The sequence below is a fragment of the Pygoscelis adeliae genome, unplaced genomic scaffold (assembly GCF_000699105.1).
Source record: "Pygoscelis adeliae isolate BGI_AS28 unplaced genomic scaffold, ASM69910v1 Scaffold267, whole genome shotgun sequence".
Lineage (NCBI taxonomy): Eukaryota > Metazoa > Chordata > Aves > Sphenisciformes > Spheniscidae > Pygoscelis > Pygoscelis adeliae.
In genome coordinates, this window is record NW_008825150.1 from 5,867,639 (window position 1) to 5,894,563 (window position 26,925).

The window sequence follows — 26,925 nt, forward strand, 5'->3', positions numbered from 1 at the left end:
GAGAAGACTACTTCAGGGGACCCTAACAGAAGCCTAACAGTACTTACAAGGGGGTCATCAGGAAGATGGAGCCAGGCATTTCAGAGTGGTGCCCAGTGGGAGGACAAGATACCACACACATAAATTTAAACTGAATATAAGGAAAAACTTTTTTCACCATGAGGACTTTCAAGCATTGGAACAGGTTGCCCACAGACATTATGCAGTCTCCATTCTTGGAGGCTTTCAAGACTAGATGGGATAAAGTCCTGAGCGACCTGGTCTGGTCCACTGTCTCTGCTTTGAACAGGAGGTTGGACTAGATAACCTACTGATGTCCCTTCTAACTTCAATCATTCTGTGTCTGCAATTTAAATGTCTGCATTTGAGCTAGTTGTCTAAGATCCCATTATAGTCAGTGGAGATCTAGTCAATACTGTCAATGGAGTTTAGTCAATAATTCATATGACCAAATGTTGATGAATCACATCACTTCATTAACTATATTGATTAGCTCACTGTTGAGTAAAGTTAACCTTCATGGACTTGACCAGCTGTAGCTGCCTACATCATATACACAGAGTCATATGAGCTCCACCCATTAGGTTTAAAATATCAGTTTCCAAACACAAGTCTTCGCTCTCTAAAAAAAACCAAATTCTTTGAAGTGTCAGAACCCTGAAAGTACACACTTTATTTCATCAGAAAAAGTCCAGCCAGCCCTAGGAACAATTTTTGGTACGGATTTGCTTAGAATAGTAAGGGAGCTAAAGTTCTGCCATTAGCAATGCCTGTTACAATGTATGCATTAAGGGTCTGACAGGAAGATCAGATCAAAGAGTAGGCTCCCATCCCTTTCGGCCCATCTTTGATGTCCCTATCAGTGACACTAGCTGGAAGTGTCAGGGCGCTGAGCACACCACTTTACTCCAGTCGCCCTGCCCAGTTTTAAACTATCTTTGTCTGTAAACCTTCTCTTACCCAGCCACGGGTTTAGGTACTTGGGTTAAAGGTCTGCTCTTTATGGCATAGCTGTGTAACCCTGGATAAGATTTCTACAAAAAGAGCTAAGCTGTGGGAAAACTGCTGTGAGAAGCTCCAACTGGGGCGTCTACCCATGTAGCCTCCACCCATTGGCTTGGGTGCTGCATTGAAGCCTCTGCCCTGTTGTAGATACACTGTGCTTTGGTTGTACCTTGTTGATGTTGATCCTGCCTTGCTGACTTGACTTCTTGGCTCAACCTCAAATCTGCCTTATGACTACAGACTTCATTGGCAATCACCAACCAAACTGTTGGCTGAACTTTGTTACTGTCACCAAACCTGCTCTGCTTGTGCTGTTCAGGTACCTTGGGACTGCATGCCTCACCAATGAGGTCACTCTCTTGCTGTCACCCTCAGCTCCCTTGCTGAGGAGGTCATGCTGACTGCTGACAGCAGTAGACAGCAAATGATTCAGTAGCATCACCACTAATACAAATGGAAACATAAATGATAAATGTACATTAGGACTGACTCAGACTCTTGGACATCTTGTTGATCTATTCAGATTCAGCAATCCATGGAGCCGTAGGTCAAGTGCTACTTCAAAATTTATGCCTTCAGAATGCTCTTTAATAGTAATACTGCTTCAAGATGCCATTCCTCCAAATTCTATTTTTTTTTCTCCTCCTTGCAATAATATGCATAGACTAAAACCATTTTTAATGTATTTGCTTATAAGAAACATGCTGTGATGTCTTCAAATATAACTCACCCTCCCCTCAAATAAAATAAAAATCTAATTGCAACTTTAGGAAAGCTTGAGACAAGATCCAAAAAGTACTGAGCAATCATCCAAAAGTTCCAGTGATATACTTTCTTTTTTTACTTTAGCAATTATGGGTATGTGACTAAAGTTTCTAATCATAAATTATATATTTTCAAAAGTTCTCCATCTATGCACTAAATCATTGCACATACAAACAGAACAGTACCATGAAAAACCAGCATGCATCACTTCAAGTAATTGTACCACATTAGCCACCTTCCTAAAAGATTTCATTCATCATAATGGTCTTTACTCAGGAAGAATAAAATTTGTCACCTACATTCCTAATAAGCTTTCTCTTTCTTTTTGAATAGCTCAATCAAGTGGACTGAGCTCCTTATAGGATAAGTCGCTCCTTCCAAGGAGTGAAACACAGCAGCATCCTACCCATAAGCAGAAGGCTGAAGTAGATCGGATTACTCATGAGAAAGTTTATTACTTGCAAAACTAAGGCTTGAACTGTTAGTTTCCAAAATTTCCTGAAAATTGTTGTAATTTTGGAAATGTAACATTCAGGGTTCTAGTGCCATACTTTTGAACGTATCTGGAAATAGCTAGAGCCAAAGTTTCTCACTTACCTAATCAGTTTAGAGAATGAAGCTCTGATATCCGAAATGCCACTATGAAAGTATATCCCTGGAGACAGAATGTAAGCACTTAAACCAGTATTTAGTTCTGCTTCTGTTAGTTCTCAGGACTGACTTGTTTCAGTCACATCCTGTCAGACAATACTATCTACTAAAACCGAGAAACATATTTCTATCGATTAGGACAAGTTGCTACATGATGCTGATTGACCAATGCTAGCCTCTCTGAAATCAGAGTCATTTCCAGCAACTCCTGGAAATGATTTACTTATAAGTAAATCAAGGAAAATGACATTTATATTACCTATTTGATTAATTTTGAGACGCCTTTCTTCTAAGAGACATCACTGAGACTTTCAAAATTTACCTCAGCTGCCTCTCAAATAGACATGAGGAATACATTTTTAATAGCCTGGAGAGCTTCAGCTGCATGACAAAAGTAAAATACATTCTTTCTGGTAGTGATGTCTACAAATGTCTTGCTCTTTTGCTACAGTTCAGCTGACTAACAGAGTTTATCTTATAGTGTTTTGTAATCATCCTTTTTTTCCTGGTTTAGAGCTTTAATGTCTCCAAAAGGGGCTTAGATCTGTAGAAGTCAACAATAGAAATTCCTGATCAATCAGAACTAGATGAAGAAAATACATGACACCTGAGGTTGCAGAAATCTAATCCACTATCACTCTTAATTAGGTAACACCATACCATTTATTTTTACTAATAATCTGTCCATGGAAGTTCTATCACTTGTAGTCATACAAGGAATCTCCACAATCAACCATATTACTCCTATCACACTCTCAAATGCCTTGCCAAACCAAAATTCTCCCTAATTCCTTCCCTTATCTCACCTTCCAAGTTACTTCAACAGGCTTTATAGGACTGCGCTGACAGCCTGTCACAGGAGTAGGTGCTGTGGGACTCCTGCATGGACAAAGGGCATTGCCTTCTCATGGGCCAACGAATGGAGAAGAAATTACTTGCTCTCTGCCTTCCCTTTCCTTTCTTACACGTCTCATAATAACTTAAATACATCTGTCTAGTTTAGAAGCTGTTGGTGCCATGACTTTTCCACCTGTAATGAAGACTGAAGAGCACTGCAAAAGTTAAGTAAAGACAGTGTTTTCGTGGTGAGCACCCTCCATATAGCACTCACAGACTGACATTTCCCTTCTAGTATCTTGTTGTGGGAAGGAGGAGTTTTTAAAAAACTGCATAGTGGGAGGGAAGACTGTCCTCAAGAATTGCTTGCAGGAACTTTGTAACCTATAAACTCCATGGACCCCAGGGAAAAAGCGTGATTAATTGAATTGATCAATTTATGACTGATCACTGAAATCCACTCCTGTGACTGACAATCTGCATGTCTTTCTATCTTTATCTTTGTAGGTCATGCATAATTCAAACATACCGCTTTCACTTTCCTCACTTGAAATTATATTAGAGTGTTCATCTGGGGTCTGAATCAAAACGTTATAAAAATGGACCTCCTGTATTCTTTCCTTCTATGTACTGCAAGGTCTTATTTGTTTTTATTCTGCTCACATATAGATAAAGACTTCAACATTAAGCATCCAAACACTTAACAGATCAGACTCCTGGCCTTTTTGACTGAACAAGGAAGCAATTTCACCAAAATTAAAAAGAACTAGCAATAAGGTAAGGTAAGGTAACGATTTAGAGTCTTCATTGGAAACTAAATGGCTTACAAAACGTACATATAAATCTTTGAATGAATCATTTGCAATGAATCTTTGCACTTCCCTACATTTACCCCATCAAATACAAGAGTCTGCCATGTATGCTAACCATCATAAAACCCAACCTTTAAAAGAGAATATGCAAAAGACACCATCTGCAGATACATAAGGAAGTGATATACAGTATGAATCTATGCAAATGAATCTCTGTATACATCCATTATTTCTTATGATGCAAAGAATAGATAGCATAGAGACTGAAGCCCCAAACTAAATCATGACACAGATAATTTTAAGAGCCCTCCTTTTTAATACTTTCATAGAAATAATTCTATCTACCATATTCTACCATGCTGAAGCACTAGCTTCAGGTTTGGTACATTCAGGAGACAAAAAGAATATAACTGCAAGGAAGTACACTTATGTTAACAACTGATCTTATTACTTTGTATTACACTAACTTGCAAATAATCATCTTTCTGTCAGCACCTTCTTCTTTCCACTTGTCTAGTTTCATTTCTCTTAATGTTTTAAAAAATGGATCTTAGTTTTTGGAATTAAATAAAATGAGATGTTCACATGTTTAACTTTACTATCAAGTGGAAAACAGGCAATAACTACTTTAGAATGGCTGAAAATAAAAGGTGGAGAGAAGAGAATGATACTATAGCAGTAGTAGTGTTTTGAACACAAAATTCAAGATGTATCACTTCTCAGACAGATTCATTGCAACAGTCTTGAAGTCAAGTGCAGAGAAGTAAGTGATGCCAAGGAAACAGCAGATGAGATCTATCAACAGAAATAAATATTTTTATCTGAACAGAAACTGTACATGAAAGGTACGTTCAAAAATGTGAAAGGACTTAGAAGGCGTACCAGAGAAATGACTAGTTTTTAACAACTAGTACCTGACCCTACTTTATCAGCAAATATATATTTTGTACTTAGAAATTCAAAGTATGACCTTCTTAAAACAGTCTACTGACATTCCTTTTCCTTTTTATTGAAGGAGTTGCATAAGTAAGATTCTAACACATGAAGAGAGGAATCTGTGCAGAGGAAACTGATGTGCCATTGCAAGGACACCTTGATCTCTCCTGGTTTCTATTACAGGCATACAAAATTTAGTACTGAAAGGAATTAAATGCTTTTCAATGCATTTTTCAATGATTCCTCATAGACAATGAAGCCACTTTTTATACGGTGTATGTAAGCAATAGGAAACTAACTAAAACAGGTATTAATACCCTGCAATACACACAGAATTAATCCAAGTCATAAGGACAGAATTAATCAATTGGAATGAAGCAAACTGAGGGAAAAAGCCATCCAAGTGCTGCAACCACTAGCATAGCTTCAGAGTTCAGAAGGAAAATTAGCGTAAATTTTTCTAGACATGCTCTAAAAATTATATCCTGCATGCTGATGAAGACCCAAACATTTCACCCTGATTCCTGCTATAATAGAGCAATAATTATTTGCTACTGATTATGAATAACATACAGAAAAAGTGGGATTTATAATATCTGCTCTAGTAGAATTTCACTCTAGTCATGATACGTCAATTCTGATGTCATATCCCTGGATTTAAAAAGCAAATGACTACTTATTTTTGAATAGCAAGTTTACATTAAAAAATACAGATGATGTGCTTGTAGAAAATTATTAATTATTGTTGTGGTTTAACCTCAGTCGGCAACTGAGTACCACATAGCCGCTCACTCACTCCTCCCCCCCCAGACCCCGGTGGGATGGGGGAGAGAATTGAAAGAGCACAAGTGAGGAAAAACTTGTGGGTTGAGATAAAAACATTTTAATAATTGAAACAAAATAATAATAACAATAATAATAATAACGAAATAATAATAATACACAAAGCAAGTGATGCACAGTGCAATTGCTCACCACCCACTGACCGATGCCCAGCCAGTCCCCAAGCAGCGGCCCCCCCCGGCCAGCTTCCCCCAGTTTATGTACTGAGCATGACGTCACATGGTATGGAATGTCCCTTTGGCCAGTTTGGGTCAGCTGTCCTGGCTGTGCCCCCTCCCAGCTTCTTGTGCACCTTCTTGCTGACAGAGCATGGGAAACTGAAAATTCCCTGACTTAGTATAAGCACTGCTCAGCAACAACTAAAACATCGGTGTGTTATCAACATTGTTCTGGTCCTAAATCCAAAACACAGCACTGTACCAGCTACTAGGAAGGAAATTAACTCTATCCCAGCTGAAACCAGGACAATTATATATGGACAAGTCATCCCAACAAAACATTATTTAAGAGCATGAAACTCCTCATAAATCCTATTAGAACATAGGGATTAACTTTTCACATACATGGAGGTTCAGAAAATAGATCATTACTGAATAAATTTTCATTTCAGCATACTTCAAAGGTCTGTAAATTGCAAGGTGTTTTTTAAGGCCCCGTATTTTACAATATCCATATACTATTTCAAGATGCAACAATACAAGTTCTGCAACTGGAATATCAGTTACTAACTAATGAAGTTACCTAATTAACCCTGCATTTCTTTCTCCCCCACTGCCTTGGAGCAAAAAGAGACACTTAAAAAATGAAAATCTTTAATGTAAAAGATGACAAGAGGAGGGAGCCCCATGGTTAATAAAAGAAAATAGCATAGCTTCAATTATTAACAACAACTCTTTCAGCACATATGGAGAGGAGGTTGATTTAGGAGGAGGAGAAAGTAGAAAGTGGTGTTTAGCTGAACTGATTCGATTATAAATATTCCAGACATACAGATCAGGTGCAAAATTCAACTCCTGGAACATCGTGTGAAATTTTGACTTGGATTCTGTTCTAACCCTTTCTTCCCTCCAAAACGGTATCTCTACCTTCTACTGTTAAACCTGTTAATTTATCTTGGAGAAGTCAATATACACCTGCCATGGAGAAGATCTGCTAGGACACATATTTTGTAGAGATATCGTAGTAATTGGAAATCTGCACTTTATACCTTTGGCTACAACCACTGTCTGTGTGAAGTCCACTGATGTACAGTGACTAATGGCCAGTTTAAGGTTAGTACTCCTTGGAGTGGACTAATCGGGTTTTCCTCTGGACCCCATCAACTTCAAAAACATTTATAAGTTAATAATTGTGTTTACAGCAAAGTGCTTCACCGCATCCTGCCAGCATGGTGCTGTAAGACACAATGTATGTGTGTTCCGTGCCCTTGAGTATGGTATGAGAATTAGGGGAGGCATGGGGCAAAAGGCATGCTTGAATACTTGCAACATCCTGGGTTGTATTAGTTAAGAGCATAGCTAGCAGGTTGAGGGGGGTGATTATCCCCCTGTACTCAGTACTGGTGTGTCTGTGAGACTGTACTGTGAGAGTGCTGTGTCCAGTCCTGGGCCCCCCAGTACAAGAGACACATGGAAATACTGGAGCAAGTCCAGCAAAGGGTTATGAAGATGATTAAGGGACTGGAGCATCACTCATACAAGGAGAATCTGAGAGAGTTGGAACTGGAGAAAAGGAGCCAGGAGAAAAGGCGGCTCCAGGAGGTCTTCTCAATGTGTGTAAATAGCTGATGCGAGAGTGAAAAGAAGACAAAGCCAGAGTCTTCTCAGTGCTATCCAATGAATGGAAAAAAATTCAAATGGGCATAAATTCAAATACCAGACATTCCATTTAAACATAAGAAAATACTTTAAAACAACCCAACACCTCAATCTTTGGAAACATTCAAAACCTGACTGGTCCTGAGAAACCTGTTCCAGTTGACCCTGCTTTGGGGAGGGAGTTGGTCTAGACGATCTATTCTATGATTCATAGGTGGAGGGAGCTTTACTCTGCCCAATACAGATACTAAACATAGTTACAACATCAAATTTATCTACATTTCATCCTGGAAAGACAATCAGGAGCAAACTCAGATCTGCCCAAGGAGATCACCAGGGAAAGGGCATCATGCCTCAGACCAACACCTGGAACAAGCCAATTCACCGTGTGCTAAAGCTGAACTCTTCTTGATTCCAGTTACCAATAGCATATAGAAGAAAGGAGGGGGAAGGGAGAGCATGAATTTCATTGAAGCCTCCAATTATGACTGTAACTAACTATAACACATCATGGATTCAAATAAAAGTTCCTTTAGGTTCACTGCGCATTATGCCTCATGAAAAAGCATTGACCAGATTTGCCATTTGAAGGATGACAGAGCACTAACACAATCCTTACAGGTTTGGAGAAAAAACAGCACACCTAAAATACTTAAAAGGATGCCAAATCAACTGAGAGATTATGTTTTGATCAGGAGATCCTTCTGCTGATAGGTGATATAGAACAAAAATGGCAGCACTCTTTCTCTTTAGAGATCTGGGATAATAGTGTAATTGAGTCCCAGCTATACGGGGCACACGACTTTAAAAATTCACTATGCAGCACAATACAAGTGTTCTTGGCTCAGACATGATTCAGGACAAAACAGAAGCACATTGTAGGTCAGCACAAACGTGTATGTGCAGAAGCCTGCAAAAGAGGTAGTTCTGTTTTACTTGTTCTGTAGTGAGTGCAAAGCCTACACTTTCACAGTCTTACAAATGTCATACTGTGACATCAACCTTGAGCCACCTTAAGTAGATTCAAAATTGAATTTCTTTTTGAAAAAATCTAAACCAAAACTTTGTTTTCATCAGAATTCTTGCCTTTCTATAACCCAAATTAAGTATGACAAAAATACAAATACTTTTAGAGATAGTGCTGGAACTTTAATTCAATGTCCAGTTCTGACTGTAAAAGGAAAGTGGAAAACAACTTTATTATGAGACACTAAAAACACTAGCCAGAAAGTAAAGCATGTTGAAATTTTACTGCTTTAGCCAGTTTTCAGTGTAAAATAGACTTTTGATCAAACAAAATATTTAGTGCATATTTCAATACAAAAACATGTAAGAAATATATTTTTTTTTCCTACTATAATTCAAAAGAGAGAAAAGAGCATCTGAAGTTGGGTATGTGCTCAGGCTGGGTTTTGTGTAATATGTCAATGTTTTAGTGAAAACTCCAGTTGAATTTCTTTGGGAAAATAATATTTATATAGAAATTTAAGGGTTGGTGTGTTGGTTTGGGTGAGGAGTGGGGAGGGTGGGGTGTATCTGACAGCTTTCCCAGACAATAAAAGACTTAGCATCATGCTTTAAATGTACAAAGAGATAGTTACTAACTAGTATCTTGAAGACAGTAGTTACAAAAGAGTTTGTCAGCATTCAGAAAGAAATATGTATCTTTATGTTTCTCATGATCAGGGGGATGGAACACTTCTATGAAGAAAGGCTGAGAGAGTTGGGGTTGTTCAGCCTGGAGAAGAGAAGGCTTTGGGGAGACCTTATTGCAGCCTATCAGTACTTAAAGGGGGCTTATAAAAAAGATGGCAGCAAACTTTTGAGCAGGGCCTGTTATGACAGGACAAGGGGGAATGACTTTAAAATAAAGGGGGGTAGATTTAGACTAGATATAAGGAAGACATTTTTTACGCTGAGGGTGGTGAAATACTGGCCCAGGTTGCCCAGAGAGGTGGTGGCTGCCCCATCCCTGGAAACATTCCAGGTCAGGTTGGACGGGGCTCTGAGCAACCTGATGTAGTTGAAGATGTCCCTGCCCACGGCAGGGGGGTTAGGCTAGATGACCTTTAGAGGTCCCTTCCAACCCAAACTATTCTATGATTATATAGAAGAGAAGATACAAAACTTAAGATCAATTACAAAAGTGACACTTCAAAAAAATTCAGAAATTTGTACTGACAGCTACTGATGAGGATCAGAGTTATGTCATCATCTTCAATGTACTCCTGTATTTGCAAACATGTGCAATTACAAGTGAATGCCATTGTAAAACAGAAGAAACAAACAAACAAAAAAATCACAATATACTCCTTCTGGATAGGTCAGGAAAATGTTCAGAAATCTCAAAAAAAATTTTGAAAGATTATAAATACAACTGCAGGTTTTAGCCCAATTATTCTGATAACTGCTAGGACACAAAATCTCCTCAAAAAAGTAGCTACATTCATTAAAATAATAAATTTAAGGACAAGATTTCTTATGCTCAATTTTAATTTCTGTACATGATAACTGGACTGTTTCCAATGTGAAGGCTGTTTGCTAAGGAAAAAAAAAAACCCAAACCCAAAAGATTACTAACCTAGAAATGCTAAAACCAGAAGACTACCATATGGTCTTTCAAATCTTGTCCTTAGAAGCCTAGGTTACCTCACTGTCTGAGTAGTTTCATTAATCTCCAAAACACAGATGGAAAACTAACATACCTCATCACTCTTCTCAGTTAGTGTTCTGGTCTGACACAGCCTAGCGGCTGTTAAGTTTTTTTCCTAGTGACTGCAAATATATGTTTACTTTTTTCCCCCAAACTCAATAGCATTTTGTACAAAATTCAGTCAGAATAGTCTAGAGGCAGCTAATCCCCCTCTTCAGCATCAGTCCATGACCTCCTGCTTCAAGTACTGCTAGACAGCATCCCAAACAGCTTACTGGCATGAATCTAATCTCCTTTCCACAACTATATAATGGCTTAGGTTCCCCTCAAACTCCATCCTTACTCTTAGTAATACTGGAGAAATCAATTTAATACGCAAATAATATTAAATCTAAAGCCAGGTTTGTTCTCATTCTGGTCCACTGAACCATATGCAATTCAGAAATATAAAAAATAATTACTGACCACTGTCATTTTAAATGACACTTACATTCTTTCCATTACTCAAAGAGAAGTACTATTGTGTAGCATACAAAACAGGAATCAGAAAAGTGCCCCATCTTGCTTATTTCTTCTCTTTCTTTATATCCCAAGGTTTAATTAATTATTTTTACTGCTGGTCACACTTCATGCAAGCAGTTAAAATTAATTGCAAAATGCCTTTGATTACACTTGTGCAATCCCATTAAATTTAAAATCACCACACAGCAGTGGCAAACAAGTGATTTTTAGACCTGCTTTGTGCAAAACGTTGACCTTTCTTTACTAACGTACTGTCATGGTATGGCGAACGTTATCCTTTTGGTCAGCAAAAGCATGACATGAAATTTTAAACATATGCAGTAACTGGAACTTATTAACTGCTGTAACAACATGAACAGTTTCATTCTGCAAGAAATAAGATCACAAAATGAATGCAAATGTGTACATTTACAATAGACTCTCTTTTCAGAATTTTATTAAATACTCAAATATCTATCTGTCCTAGTAATCCAACTATTACATTAAAAAACATCCAGTGAAAAATATTTTGTTTTCAGATATATAAAAGCCTTAGAGATATTTAAAAAAAAAAAAAAAAAGCTATTGCAGCATTTGTTCCTAGAAAGAGCACCCACTCTTCATATTGCTGGAACTGTGTGTGTGTGTGGGGGGGGGGGGGGGGGAGCTCCCCCTACAGCAAATCTATCAGAAGACCAAAACCATGTTCTGATAAAAAGGTAAATGCTTTATATTTTTAGGATCACAGGAGTTTTGACAGTGTCTGCACATATCATTAGTGTGATCAGATAATAAGTAATGTCTTACTAAGGAATCTCAGCTGGGCACCGAAAAAAAATTGAGGCACTTAACATCCATTAGATATTGTCTGTTTGCTTAACAAAATCTGGAAGAGGGTCAAAATGTTTTAGACTCATTGGGTCTTATCTTGAAATTAACTAAATCTCACACTAATATTTAAAGTCTGTAAATTAGGGATTTTTGTTTCTCAATAACACATGAACAAAATGTAATATTTTGTAATGTAAAAGAAAAAATAAAATATTTTTATCGCAATAAAATAAAGTCTCTTTAAAATGTTATTATAAAGTTCACCAGAAAATTTCAAACTTAGATGCAATTAATACCAGCTTAGCTTTCAGCAGACTTCTTCCTCATTTAATAACAGGACACCAACCAAATTTCTAATGAAGTAACAGAGAAGAAAACCATCTGGCTCAAGGCCAGGTCAGTAATTTTCCTGATTATCTGTTTCAGATTTGTAACTCCAGCTTGACCCTTGCTAATACACTAGTCTATAAACTGTCTGATTTCCTAATGGCACAGGAAAAAAGTAAACCGCACACAAAATCAACACTGAAAGCTCTGCGTTAATCGTTCACCTAAACATTTGTCCTGGTTTCAGCAGGGATAGAGTTAATTTCCTTCCTAGTAGCTGGTACAGTGCTGTGTTTTGGATTTAGGGTGAGAACAATGTTGATAACACACAGATGTTTTAGTTGTTGCTAGGTAGTGCACCTTTATGTTTCAAAGGTGCAAAGACATCCAGAGATGGAGTAAGCGTATATAGGTAAAGAAATCATTGTATATGAATTCCAACTGGATGAGGAAAATAGCCAGCTAGACAGGAACTGCAGCAGTGCTGCAGTAGACATCCCTTTGGATTTCACACCATCAATGGCTACTACCAACATCAATAAAAGCCATCTGGCCTTGCACAGCTTTGTCTATATCTCATTTTTTTGTTTCAATGGTATTTATCCATCCTTGGAGTTCTTCCTTCTGAGAGGCAATTTGGAAACTTTTAAAGGCCTAAATAAAGAAAACGAACAGCAGGCAATTAATCATGGTAATAGTGCTTCCAAAGGTCACACTGTTACTTTGAGCAATGATACCAATCTTTTTCACTCCTCGAATTTAATTCCGGGGGCAGAGGTCCCTAATTTTATGGTCGTAACTACTGGAAAGAAAAATTAACAAGAATGCATTCTTGTAGCTAATGCCTTGACTAGTAAACCTGGAGATCTAAGAAGCCCTCCTTTCAAATAATGTCCCAAGATCATCACATTCAGAAGTAACCATCAAAACCTGACTGCCAAAAAATAAAATTGCATTAGTGTATAACTTGCTTTGGACCAAGCAGCGCTACTGAAATGCAAGATGTCTGTTCAGAGAAACTTGTGAGAAAGTAAGGATGTTTTCATTTCCCTCTACAGTGACAAGGAATTCAAACAAAACCATCACAGGACATCTATTAATTAGCTTATCTGGATGCAGTGGCTTACTCTTGGCTTCACTTCCTCTGTTGCAACTCAAAGAGTGCAAACTCATGGGGTCTTGGAGAAGACCGGGAAACAAGAAGCTTGCCTGGAGCATCCCAGTAACAGCCCTGATCTGAGGATGGGAGTCCTTAAGCCACATGTCTATTTGCAGACCTGTATTTTGCATATAATGTTATTGGAGAACAAATAAACTCAACAAACCACCATCACATTGTACTTGACCATGAGCAGGCTTTATTATTATTATTGTTATTATTAAATAAAGTAGCCGTAGCTGATATGTTTAACGCCAAACAGTACTGCTTCTGGGTGAACTATTCCCAAAGACATGCCAAAATCAGATCCCAAAAGGGGTTTCATTTAATGTCTGGACTCCAAAGGGATTTAAACAGAAGCTAGACATTGCTCAAAAGGAATGGCTCAAGTCATGTGCAAAAGACAGACAGGCCTCTGGAGAATCATCAGGTCAAAGTATGGTTTTTTGGAACACTGCTTTTACTGAGGCATCAGAAAAAGACAGAAGCTCCTAACATACTTACAAGTATTGTAGACAACTCAAGTCTCTGTCTTTAAGCATTTAAATACCTCTGCAAATATGAATACCAGAAGCCTAACTCTGTTGATGAAGCTTAAGCTCTTCAGCCTTATTTCAAAGGTGAATTCAGGCACTAATTTTTTTTTTTTTCATATTCATCTGTGTTCAATTTTGACTAAATCATCCATCAAAGGGTCATTCCATATTAGCCCATCCATTCTGTATATACACAATATAGGTGTTTTACAGGAAAAATGGAAAAGGTGAGTCGTTCTGCTATTAAAAATATTTCTATTTTAATGTTGTTTCTATTATGCATATTGAATTAGTTAAACAGGAGAAGTAGGATACCTCATTTGGAGTTAAATTAATTTCATTCTGACAGTCAAGAAATACAGTGGGGTTTTTATCACCTAACATGCACACTGTTTTTCAATGCCAGATTTTATCTTTCAAAGTAACTAGTAGTAGTTTTAACATTTTCTCAATTATAAAGACTTATAATTTAATGGCTAAAATTTCCATAAACTTTAGTGAATACATTGTGTTAGCCTATTATGTTCTGTATTATTTTGCTACTGTTATTAAACAATAATAGCATTCACTTTCTTCCAATCAAAATTTTAAAAGGAGCTTTAAATATAAAGGGAGAGGGAAGAGGCAGAGAAGATAAATTATGCAACTGAAAGGAGTGGTTGTTTGTCTCTTTGTATCTTAAGTGCAAATTCTTCTTCAGTGTTTCCCAGACACCATCTGTTTCCAAAACAACTCATCACCAAACATAACAGAGGAGATAGGAACTCCTAATAGGAGTTACACCTGCCAACTTGCAGAATGGTCTGAGCTTTCTCAAATAGAAAAAACATGATAATACAGAGTTGTTAATAAATTAAAGAGAGGCAATGGGTGTCACCTCAGATGATGCAGTACACCATTTTAGGGATTTTTATTAAAATCATAGATGGCTCATTACTTTACAATGTTCCTGCATACTTGCTTTAAGAAGTCCAAACCACATTTGGGCATTTAATAGCAGGGTTCATTTCACTTAGGAGAGGTTTGCATTTTTTTAAAATTATTTTTTGAAAGCCTAATATTAAAGCCTGAATAATGGGTCACACCTGCTGAGGGCCTCACTCCATTTGCAATTAGATATCAGTGAAAGTTTGAAAAAAATAGAAACTGCCTGGATTATTTACACCAGGGACCCACCTGTGCCAGTACCCTTTCTGCAGGATTTTAGGAAGAGGTACAAGAACCCAAGATGTATTCAGGTATATGACAACATGCCACAACAACAGAGCTCCCCTCATCTCCAGAGACGCTTATATCAGTTCCAAAATGCTAACTATTTACTGTGACTTCTAGAAGTTCTTACTGGAAAAGCAATGTACCGTTTTTAACCTGGTTATACTATTGCGTTTAATGACAGCATTGTTCTTACTTAGAAAATGAGTTTATCTTTTTGCTTTTCCCTCTCTCCATAGTATGTGAGAAGAAAAAAAAAATTATTTAGTTTGGTCTAATATGTAACATTGGGAACATAAGTTATCAAAAAAGCATCTAAATTCTTTTGGTGGGTTATACATCCCTTTTTAAAAAAGATCTATGACATAAGAATATGGATTGGACAGGAACCATCAAGGTCATTGTTTATAGACTCCTGCTATCATATCCAACCTTGTCAAACAATTTCATACAGACAATATTCTCCATAATAAATATATTAAGAAACATCACTCTCTATGTGAAATTGTTTGTATTATCTATTCTGATCACATCTCTAATAGATTACATCTTTTTCAAACAAGAAATCCTTAGCAAGTCTGAGATATGATGTCTTTTCTGCCCTTCCCCAGTCCTCCGTCCTCCTCCTTCATTCAAAACAATTCTCTCCTTTCTGTAGCCCCAATAATTTATTTCACACATGGAACATCTTTTACTTCCAAGTACCCTTCCAGATCATTTTATAGCTATCAGTAGACTAAAAAGTGCTTCTGTTGTTCCCTTGGCAGTTCTATTGGATTAAATCCATTAGCACACTCACATATACACACATTACATTTTGAGCTCTTTCTGTTCATAACATGTGACTCTACTAAGATGTTATTGTTTCTTGTTGCCCATACAGATTCTACAAATTTGGATATCTTAGTTTTCCTTAGCTTAGTTTTTAAATCTTCTTTTTTATTTTACTACTACATTAATTCATCACAGGTTCTATATACCTCAGTCTGCTGCCTCAACATACTTAATTACATTACAGGCAACCATCTCCGCCCCTGTTCAATATTCCGAACAGCTTCACCGAGTTTTAAATGCACAAAATGGTCGTTGCCACACACTTCATTTCTGGCTTCTGCAGTTGCGATCTTGTGCTTTGTTACTAAAAATAGAGCTGCTTCCAACTACCTGAGCTGGAAAGCTAATTACAGAGCTGGTAAACAGTGCTCCTCCCTATTAAGCAAATGGCAGAATAAGGAGTCTGCTAATGCACTAGGGCGCACATGGTCCTGTGGGTCTTTGAAATCTATCAAGTGTCATTTATGCAATCATTTGTGGCTGTTTGCTTCATGGATAAATTACTATTTAAGTAAATAACTGTTTGACTGTTGGATCAACAAATCAGGGAGAAAAAGAACAATCGGCCCATTTTAGGAAAAAGTATTCTAGCCTAATTCTCAGCTTGCACAGATCAGAGTAATTTCACTGAAGTAAAGAGCATATTGTTGATTTAGACTAGGTGAAAGTCTAGTTTCTTATTTCCTGCAGAAGAGGGGTTATTAGAGGAACGACTGTTTGCAGCAGCTTAAAGATTTTTTTTCGAAAGTTATTTCTGTCACATACAGGCAAGAACAAACAACTGCCACTGTAAGAAAGCACCTTCTTCCCTTAAAAGTACTCTCAGCCATGTCCGCAGTACAGCAGCACGTTGCCTGGAAGACATTCCCTGCTGACAGATCTTAAGGTAGAAGTGCCCACAGAGTTTAGATGCTCCTCTGTATTTGTCAGTGAACCACTTGCTTCCCTGCTCCGTGGGACTGATTCTTACCATATAGCCCAATACAAGCTTTGTTGGCAACAAGGTTTCAGCCGTCACTCAGTCAATAAAACTCAACTCTTTCATCCATTACTGAGGCAACAATATATAGATAATACATAAGCGACTGTTAGAATCACTGTGATATAGCTGCAGCCCCAAAGCAAAATTGTAAAACACTTGTTATGTTTGTTCATTCAAAACACCTTGTGGAGCCAAGAGGGAATATACCCTTCTGGAAGGATATTTTTTAATTTGAATGCAGAATATAGGAATAAAATAATTAGGTAGAAAACCACCAGAAAGACCAATTTTAAAAAGCATTTCTATTTCTCCTTCCAAGCCCCCCAAAATAGAGAGACAAGTAAATAAAACCTCCAAGACTATCCTCAACACGTTAGAAAAGTTTGGTGGTGGAGAAGAGTATGATAGTGACCATAAACTGTTTGCTCGTCATCATGTTTCTGTCATGTAACAGGTATATACTATACACAGTGCATACAGGGACAGAATTGCTATCTGAGGTTAAATACATTATTTACACAGCTCATTTGGGAGAGGAGAGGATGAGCTCCCTCTTCTGTCTCCCATCATCATGAAAAGGAAAGTCAGGCTGTCCTCAGCCAAGCAAACTACCTCCTGTTGTCAAGGAAAAGCAGTTTGCCAATTTTTAGCAAAAACTATCGGAAAAAAGAAGATAAGATAGAAAACTGTGGACAGAGATGGAAATGTGTAGTATAAGGAAGAAGAAAATGCAAGACAGAGCCAAAAAAGAGGCAAAGAAAGGCATGAGGAAGTCAGAGTACAGAAAATCAATAGTATTTCAAGCTCTGCATATTCCAAAGAGTGGAAACAGAGAGAATCCTCCGGCAATAACAGCGATGGGAAAAAAGAAACAGAATACCAGCCTTCTCATCTTAAACAGAAGAAATACAGAGAATATAAACCTGCACACCACAAGGCAGGCCCACACCATCACACGTAAGTCAACTCTAAAGAAGTAAATTCATGCACCAGGACTTGCGCAGTTGTCATTTTAGCATAGTGTTTCACCAGAACTGACACATCTTGTTTCCATGGTATTCTGTGTATGCATATTAGAGTGCCTCTGGAGGAAGTCATATGCATTTTTCACGTTTAAAACCTAAATAAGTGTGTGTGTGTGTGTGTGTGTATGCACACATGCGTGTGTGTGTGTGTGTATGGGGCAGGGAGCTGGACAGTGATGAAGGAATGTGTGTGTTTGATGGAATTCAGCGCATAAGCAGCATTAAAAGTCAACTGAATCCTGGCTTTCAATCACTGATCAATCTTCCTGTGTTTTCAGACCTTTCTTTCTGACCTCAATGACCACAAAGACAGTAAACAACATATTCATAAGTTAGATAAAATGTGATTATAGTAGGACAAATGCCTTTCAAATTATAGTATATTCCAGAAAACAATCCACAAAAAAAGCATATGAAGACAACATAAGCAATATTTTCCCTGCAACTTGCTATTTCTCCCAACATTAGTTCTCACCTTAAGGCAGCAATGCGATAACCTTTAACCCTGGGAGCCATTTCTAATTTATTCATTCAGATTTCAAAGACACAACATTGACAGCCACTTGTCTCATGTGCTACACAGACCAACTTACACATTTAAATTACTCACAAGTATTTTTAGGTGGTCTGCTTCTGTTGGGTTGAACTTGCCAAATTGATACAGCAAGTAAGGTGTGCCTCCACCTTTCTGTTAAGCTAGTATAAAGTTTCCAATCCCCTTGCCAAAAAATTATAAGAAAGAAAGGAAGGAGGGTAAAAATGTGGAATGTGAGGAAACTGTTGAAAATAAGTTGCTTAATTCTTTTAAATATAAGTTAGCCCTACTGGATCTGTCTTGGGCAATCATGGAAAAGGCACTTTCAAACTCACACTCCTTAATGAATGAAGTGACTTTGTGCACCTTACATTATTCACACCAAAAAATTACATATTTCACCACACAGGTATCACTCAAACTTCAACCTTCCTAATAAGTACATCAGCATGTGCAAAGACTCCAGAGCCAGAATGAGATTAATGGAATAAATTTAGGGATACATTAAACAGGAGGGAAGGGGAATAACTAAGCATTAACACATTCCTTCATTCAATAATTGTCTGAATCAGGGGCATTGATTAAAGAAGCACACATTAACATACAATACTGAAGCATATGAAAAAGAACTTTATCCTATGATGAACTGAAAGTACAGGAGTTTGCTGTATTATAGTAGCACCAATTTCAAAAGAGTTCATAACCATAATTAACTAACTATCTGCTTATGCTTCAAAAACCTAGCAACCAGCCACACCAGACTCCCTTAATCTGCAGAAAATTCATTGGAAGTACTTTCTGACTACTGACCAAGTTTCATACAACACAGATATTTAATTTTAAAAGCCCTCAGATGATGAAACATTCAATTTTTTCTTGACAATTCAATAGCTAAAAATCAGCTACAGACTGGTCTCCACAGCACAGGGAGCCTGCAGGTAAGAACACAGGGTAAATACAGACTCCATCGCCTTACCTCAGCTATGTGCGGCATTGGGTTAAATCCACAGAGATTGCACACAACTTTCTTGCACTCTGTACACGTATTAAAGTTGGGGGGATCCTCAGAACCAATATTTAGTCCAGTTTTACAAAGGGGACAAGACACTTTAGGCTGGCTGGCTTTCTCCGGTTCTGACAGCCCAGCAGGTTTCTTAGCTTCAGCAGCCTGAGGCTTGCTATCCTTAGCTAAACCAGGTTTCTTTTCTAAATCAGAACCTTTAGTCGTTAAAACAGTATCCGCTTTTGACGGCTCCAATTTTTCAGTCACAAGAGGCTTGGCTTCTTTCTTTACAGGAACAGCTTTTGGAAGAGGCTGACACTGACCAGCCATTTTGGGGGCTGCCTGAGAGGCTGGAGGCTGTGATGGAGGCTGGGGCTGCTTTGCTGCAGGACCAGGCGGAGGGGGGGCTGATGTCTGAGACCCCGGCTGACCCGCTGTCGAAATTAAATTCGAGGCCTGGCTGAAGATTGAAGCTCCAAATCCAAAGAGCTTCCCAGTAACTGTTTCTTGTGGTGTTGTAGGCTGAGGCTTAGGGGCATCAGTGATGCCTCCCAGATTAAGGCTGAAACGCCTTGATTGCTCCGGAGTTTTCTGAGGTGGCTGGGGTTGAGGCACCACCTGTGCTGGCGCTGGCTTGGGACCTGCCCCTGCCTGTGGGCCCTTGGGAGCTGGTTTGGTATCAGGCTTTGAGGCCGGTTTTGTTTGTAACTTCTTAGAATCATCTTTTGTTTGCATTGTCTCGACAGGCTTTTGAGTTTTGGCATCTGGTCTAGCCCCGGGCTGAGACACAAGCTTGGGATCTGACTTCTGCCGAGACACTTGTGGAAGGGGCTTGGGATCTGGTTTATCCCCAGCTGGATGTGTGTCCTGTGATGGCTTAGCAAGCTCTGGCTTTGGGGAATCTGTCACTTTCTGTTGAGTTGGTGCAGGTCTGGGACCTGCCGAATCCTGTTTTGGCCCCGGTGCTGCAGAGGTAGGCACAGTGTCCGTCGTAGGCTTCTGTATACTGGGTTGTTTTTGCTTATCTTCAGCCTGTGTTGGCTTGGCCTGATCAGACTTTGGAGTAGGATCTATTTGCTGGGGGATCTCAGTAGGCTCAGCACGGGGTTGTTTCGATTTTACAGGAGACCCAGGCAAGGACGGTTGCTTTTTCTGTGGCAAGGTTTTTGCTAGCTGCGAAGGATCAGGTTTTGGAGAAGCATCTTTCTTTTGAACTGGCTGTGGCTGGGGAGGTGGTTTAGCTGTTGAAGGTGGAATGGGCGTCTTTTGTTTGGGTGGAGGTGGCTGTGGCCCGGGACCATGACCTGGTGCTAGGTCACCACCTAACGCTCTTTGCATCTGGCAGTTTAAACAGAGCCATTCCTTTATCTGCAGAAAAAAATAATTTTAAAGGTATTATAATTAAGATAAGACAAAGTTAATAAAATCAACATAATAATAGGCTATTCTAGTGTATGGCTTGTTGCAGTATTTCAGACTTCTGTGTAAAAAGGGAGAAATATTACCGCTAATATTGTTTTGCGGTGAACACACCCAACTGATTTTTTAATTATTCTCCACATTCCTGTGATTCGAGCTATCACTGAGCCCATGCTTCTAATGACTTCACATTCAGTTTACAAACAGCTGAATATTGGAGGATAAAAACCCAGCAGAATGAAAAAATGCATTGGAATTTCATGGGACCCAGCAGTGATGCATTTATAGCAATGATTTGCCAGAATAGGGAAAAAAAAGACAAATACTGCTAAAACAGTTTGACACATCAAGTCTGCTGACAGAAAACAATAATCAGAATTAAAACACAGTAAATGCATAATTACCTTTAAGCATACATCTATCAGGCTCTTCATACAGCTTATGGTTTTGGTAATGGTTTAAATTACAGGGCACAAGAATTGGCAGTATACATGTATCCAATGAACTAGGCACAGAGGCGTGTTAATGGACACCATATATGACACAGACTCACATTTCACCACCAATTTGAGGGCAAGTCTTCATTTGGAATCAGTGAGGAGCTTTGCCTAAGCCCTGACGGTATTTTAAGAGCCATAATTAGGTTTCCCAAAATTCCTTTGTTATTAAAAGAAGCTCCCAGGGTAATTACCATATGCCTGTATACAATGGGCCCCTCTTTTCAACACAGAGGAGAAGGAATAAGGCAAGTAATGTATTTACCCATCTTTCTTGTCAATTTTAGTACCTCACAACTTTAAAACATTTTTTCTCCTTCCCAAGAAGTATTACATGACAGGGAAACTGTATTTTCTAATAAGACAGAAAAAAACAATAATCCTAAGTGGTCATCCCTACCTTTGCTTTTGTGAAGCCTCACAATCTGAGGAAGAATCAAATAGGCTAAAGCAACATGTAGTCAGGAAGCATCACGTGCTATTTTCCACATTTTACATCACTAGCAGAAACATTATAGGCAGCAAAAATGCCATTCAGTATGGCACAGAGTGCCATGGGCCTACACCTGCAGGCCATCTGTAGCTCTACTTCTATTCTTGAGTCTGAGTGTGAAACGCAGGGTACCAGCTATGGCATTTGCATGCACCACTGCAACAGAGGGAAACTGCAATTAAGAGGACACACAATATAAGACTCAGATCTTTTCCCCCAGGGGTGAAGATTCTGGATCCTGTTTCTCACTCAGGTCCGAAATCTCTGCCGTACACCATGGGATGAAACTGGAGGTACTACATGCAAAGAAAGACTTTGTGTTATATCAGAGCTCACTGGAAGGAAAGAACTCTGATGTCATGGACTGAGGCAATGAATTCATTATTTTGGTGTGCTTTGCCAGTCTTGTATTTTTCCAGCAGCAAAAATTAAAAGAACAGTTGGACACAGTTCCCTAAAACACAGTTATTCCAATTATTCTGATAAACGTGGTATATACACACTCTGGAATATGAGCTCGCTATTACTAACAGCTTCACAAAAAGATGTCCCATTTTGGCCCCAGCTGTAAATTCACAGTAATCAAGTTACCATCCATAATAATGCTGCTTTTATCTTCCATTTTCAGTCCAAATTTTTTAGATTGTTTAAACAATTCTCTGATGCAACCTATATAGCAAATGACTGTTAAAAAGTGAAACCAACTGAAACAAAACTGGAACACGTGTTTCAGCTCTGCTTTGAATTATTAAAGGAATTAAGTTCACAACTGCACAGAGGACCTGAGCAAAGATTACATTTAGCTTAACTCCCACATTGTTTGATTGGTGATCAGTTCCCCTACAAGTCCGCTGTCCAAGGGACAATTACTTGCAATAAGTAAATCTTAATTATGACACCTGATTTTAGATATTAGTAATCTAATTTAATTAGATACATATTAATAACCATTTCTGGATGAATTCTTAAGGGTTTTCTAGAAGGTTTAAGTCTAATCAAAGGCCAGACTTAAGCCACATACTCTGAACATCCACCTCAGCTGTCACAGCTGTCTGGCTTTGGCAAAGCGATTAAGATTTCTTATATTAGGGAGGTGGGCTCTCCTCTACGGTGGAGAAAGATAGGATCTGTGAGGAGCTTTTTAATAAGCCTAAGTGAGGAATGTCTTTTCCCACTAACCACAGAACTTTTACAAAGATTTGGACAATGCACTTTTCATGGTGATTCACTACTCCTGCTTTTTGACACCTCCACTTGCCTCTTTTATTTTTATTTCTTTAATGAAAGTGCTATACTCTAAAGTAAGATGACCAGATGAAACCATAGCAGTAACAGGTGCCTACCTGCTCTCACTCAGCTTCCAGAAAATCTAATAAGTCACTGTGACACCTTTAAGGCCCCAAACGAAGAATCTGTAGGGTTGGGTGGGGCTACCGAATAAGTAGTCTGAATAATTCTTATGTTTAAGGTGTCCAAGGTGTCCAGATTCCAATTGCATTTATAAGCATTTAGGCTTGTCTTCTACATGCAGCTGGTCCAGTCTGACTCTACTACCTAACTGGAGTTCAAACAAAAGTTAATTCTATACTACAGTTTTCAACACAATCTTGTGTAGAAGACAAAACCTTAACTCTCACCTATTATTTTTTTCCTTATCTTAAAAAAATAAATATACATATATACACACACACGCACTCTTGGTATTAAACTGAAGCCTTTAAAAATAAAAATGAATTTGCTACTCCTACAGCTGAACTTCAAAATGAAAAATGTAGGAAGTTTTACTTCACTGTATTATTTTTCAAATCTTTCTGGTTTAGACATAAAATTCCTCCCACTGAAATGCATGGGAGGAATTAAGTGCCAAAACCCTCAAGCTGATAACTTACACACATCATCTTCAAACAAACACAAAACTGCATAAACTGTAGTTCCATGATTGGAACTGCAGGAGTTCAAAATGAAGTGCGCTACACGATGCAGTTTTGTATCAAACACTGGCCTGTTCGTTCTACTGCAATTACAGAGATTTTCCATAAACTTTAACGGGAGCAGGTGTCTGTTAAACACAGATGTTCTTACATGTTATTACAGATGAAGTAAAACTTACTGCTGCTGTAGATACCTAAAATACTAATGTTTGTCCATCCTTAAAGGTCTTCCTGGACAGCAGTTCTATGACTTTCTAGTTTCTTTCTCCATATCTCTCATATCTCTACCCAGAATTAAATAGCAAAAGTTTCCAGGGAAACACCTGAGCTTTTGCAGTTCCTGTGTAATTTCAAAGGAGATTCTTCTTTGATGCTGAGGATGTCTATTTTTACACTGGTAGATGGGGGCTGGGTCTTATTTCTAGAAGGAATCCATGTGATTTTCTTCATCCCGAGACCCATGCTGTTAAGTGTCATGACTAGGACTTTAAATTTGACAGATTTCATGCAGCATTTTTGTTTAGATTTCAACTACCAAACACAGAAAGTGCTACCTTGCTTTTTAACTCACTGATGTAGAAACTATACGTCCTCATAACAAACAAGTAATTAAAATATATTTTATGTATTCATCGGCCATAACATCTTAAAAAAGCTTCAGAAAGACTCCACTAGTTGGGAGCACCAGATGAAGTTATTCACAGTGTTTTAGTAACAACATCCATGGAGAATTACATTGAAGAAAATTACAACACCATGTTCCATAGCTCACCTCTCTTTATTCATTCATAATCTAACAGTTGACTCCAATAACAAATACGAGCTACACTTCATTTTTCCCTATCCCAAACAAAGTCAACACAACTGAACGCAATCTCGAGCCTATTCCTTCCTGCAAAAGTGTTCAGATTTGTTCTAACTACACAAACCCACCAAAAGCAATAGGAAAACTGTCAGCAAGTGAGTGCATCGACTTGCGTGCTCAATTTCTCTTCCTGCAGATGATGTAGAGGAGGAAGAGAATCCAGCTCGATTCTAAGGTTCCAGATGTACTGCGAGAAAGAAATTTTGACTTGCAGATCGAACATATTTCATGAAAAATTACTGGCACACAATATGAATGAAGCTCTCAGAAGCCATTTTAACTGTCCTTTTGCAGAACAGAGCCACGTTCTAAGGCAATGGGTCTCATTCTCGTTTAGACCAGTCATTTGGTACTATAAAAAGGAACTTTAAGATATGCATAAAATATTAACATCCCTTTACATCGCCACAGAAATATAAAGATTTATAGAGCCTTTACACTGCCACAGATATGTAAATGAACTTCACTGACATTGTTCAGCACTGCCCGAAAGCTTTATCGACAAAACCAGTTTCTAGTCTGAAAACACATCAGTTTATTTGGTTCCTGATGATTTTAGAGAGGAGTGAGGAATCCAGATTTGGCTCTTAGCAGACATTTCTGCCAAGATGATGAGAGAAACATGAAAAATAAAGCACTTGAGCCCATGATTTTATGCAGCTTCATCTAGGGTGGTAGAATACCCTAAGAGACAAGACACTAGATCAGAAAATCCTGTTATGAACAAAAAAGATCAACTTCTATCAGAGAACAAACTGAATTAGTATGTTGACATGCAATTGAAAAGGTCTTATAAACAAGCCTGGGCAATACTAGAGACAAAGTTTTCCTTCTACACCATCCTTCCATGAATAAGATCTCAGCTATTCAAAGTAATTACACAGAAACAAACGTTTAACTATTGTACACGGTATGCAATTGATCCTCATTTGAGGCAAATAGATTATCACTGCAAAATAAATATTTACCTTCATTTCATATATCAGCTATAAAAGGCAACTAGGGAGTTTATCAGGAAACACTGACTGAAGATGCTCACAAAAATGATGCTAGGTTCTAGTCAGCAGGATGTTCCCCAGGTATCCATTCCACAAACCACAGCAATGGTTACAATCACTGTAGATTGGTGCTAAATGTTTGAGCAAACTTTTTAAATAGCAGCTTTAAAAGACTATTTTTAAATGTTACTTAGCTATTTTAAAACTGCTAAAAAACATTACTGGATGAATTGTGTTATGCAGTTATCACAATCTTAAAACGTACTCCACTATGCTAAAATTACTAATACAAAAAGCTATAGCTTGTATATGAACTATGAGTGTTTGGGGGACTATTATTTTATAGTTTATATAATTAGAATCATAAAGCAAAACAGTGAACATATAATATTTTGACTTTTTTTTTTTTGAACGCCACTATTTCAGAATATCTAAAAGTTAATTTTTATAGCCAAGCATGTGTTTAAGCTGCCTCATGCATAGGACAAGGAAAAAGGCTTTTAAACACAGCTCAGTGCACTGCATCGTGCATCACTGCAACAAATGCTAATTGCTTTCATTAACTGCATCTAGATTTAATATACTAGAAACACGTGAATGATTAACAAAAAATATAACTGCAATTCAAGACAGCAGCAAAGAAAAGGTTAACAAAGTTCATCTGTGCTGCACAGAGCGCACCCGAGTGAATATCGCTGGGATTTGAAACCGGATTATGCTGTCTGGCCGGAGCAGGGCTGGGCCATGCTTCCTGCCCAGTGATCGCCCAGCAAACAGCATCTCCACATCACGTGGCCTAACATAGTAGTAAATTACAGTTGCTGAGCAACAGCAATACTGGCGCAGATGGCTCACTGCAGTTGACATCTGTAGCTATGCAGATTAATTTATTATTTACTTGTGTTATAAACCGGACAGGACAGTTTTCTGGGCCAATGAGAAAATACTCCAACATACTGTAAGATATTGCCCCATTAAAATATTGAGAAACTATTTTCCATGCATAGGTGTTTGCTTCTATGTTCTGCCCCTTCCTTAAAAGAAAACAAACAAACAAAAGAAAAGAAAAATCCATAGTACATCAAGACTATTAATACATCTAATCCTAAACGTAAAGCAGAAATAGAAGAAATACAGGCACATAGTCTTCCTCTGAGAGAGAAACGGTGTGAAAGTGTGTTTAAGAATATTCCACAGAGAGAAACAATATTCTGTACTTCCATAACCCTTCTATTTGAGGATCTTTACAATTTTCCCAAATGCCTATGTGGCAGTTCTAGCTAGGGGCAGAACTAAAAGCACTATACTAACTTCATTTCATCACAAAAATTGTGAATAATCTCCATTTCCATATAGACTGCAGTGTTAGTAACACTGGAACACCCCAAGTACTCTTTGGACCAAAACAAGTATTGCACACAGAAATATTTCAAACTTTGTTCATTTTTAAAAGACAAC

General features: G+C 38.1%; 1 protein-coding gene across 1 annotated transcript in view; it reads right to left on the reverse strand.

The window, feature by feature from the left end:
* Positions 1-26,925, reverse strand: part of PCLO (piccolo presynaptic cytomatrix protein) — a 392,271-nt gene that overhangs the window by 352,489 nt on the left and 12,857 nt on the right. The window contains 1 exon segment of the mRNA XM_009328362.1: positions 19,238-20,632. Within this exon segment, the coding sequence (XP_009326637.1) occupies positions 19,238-20,632 (1,395 nt within the window).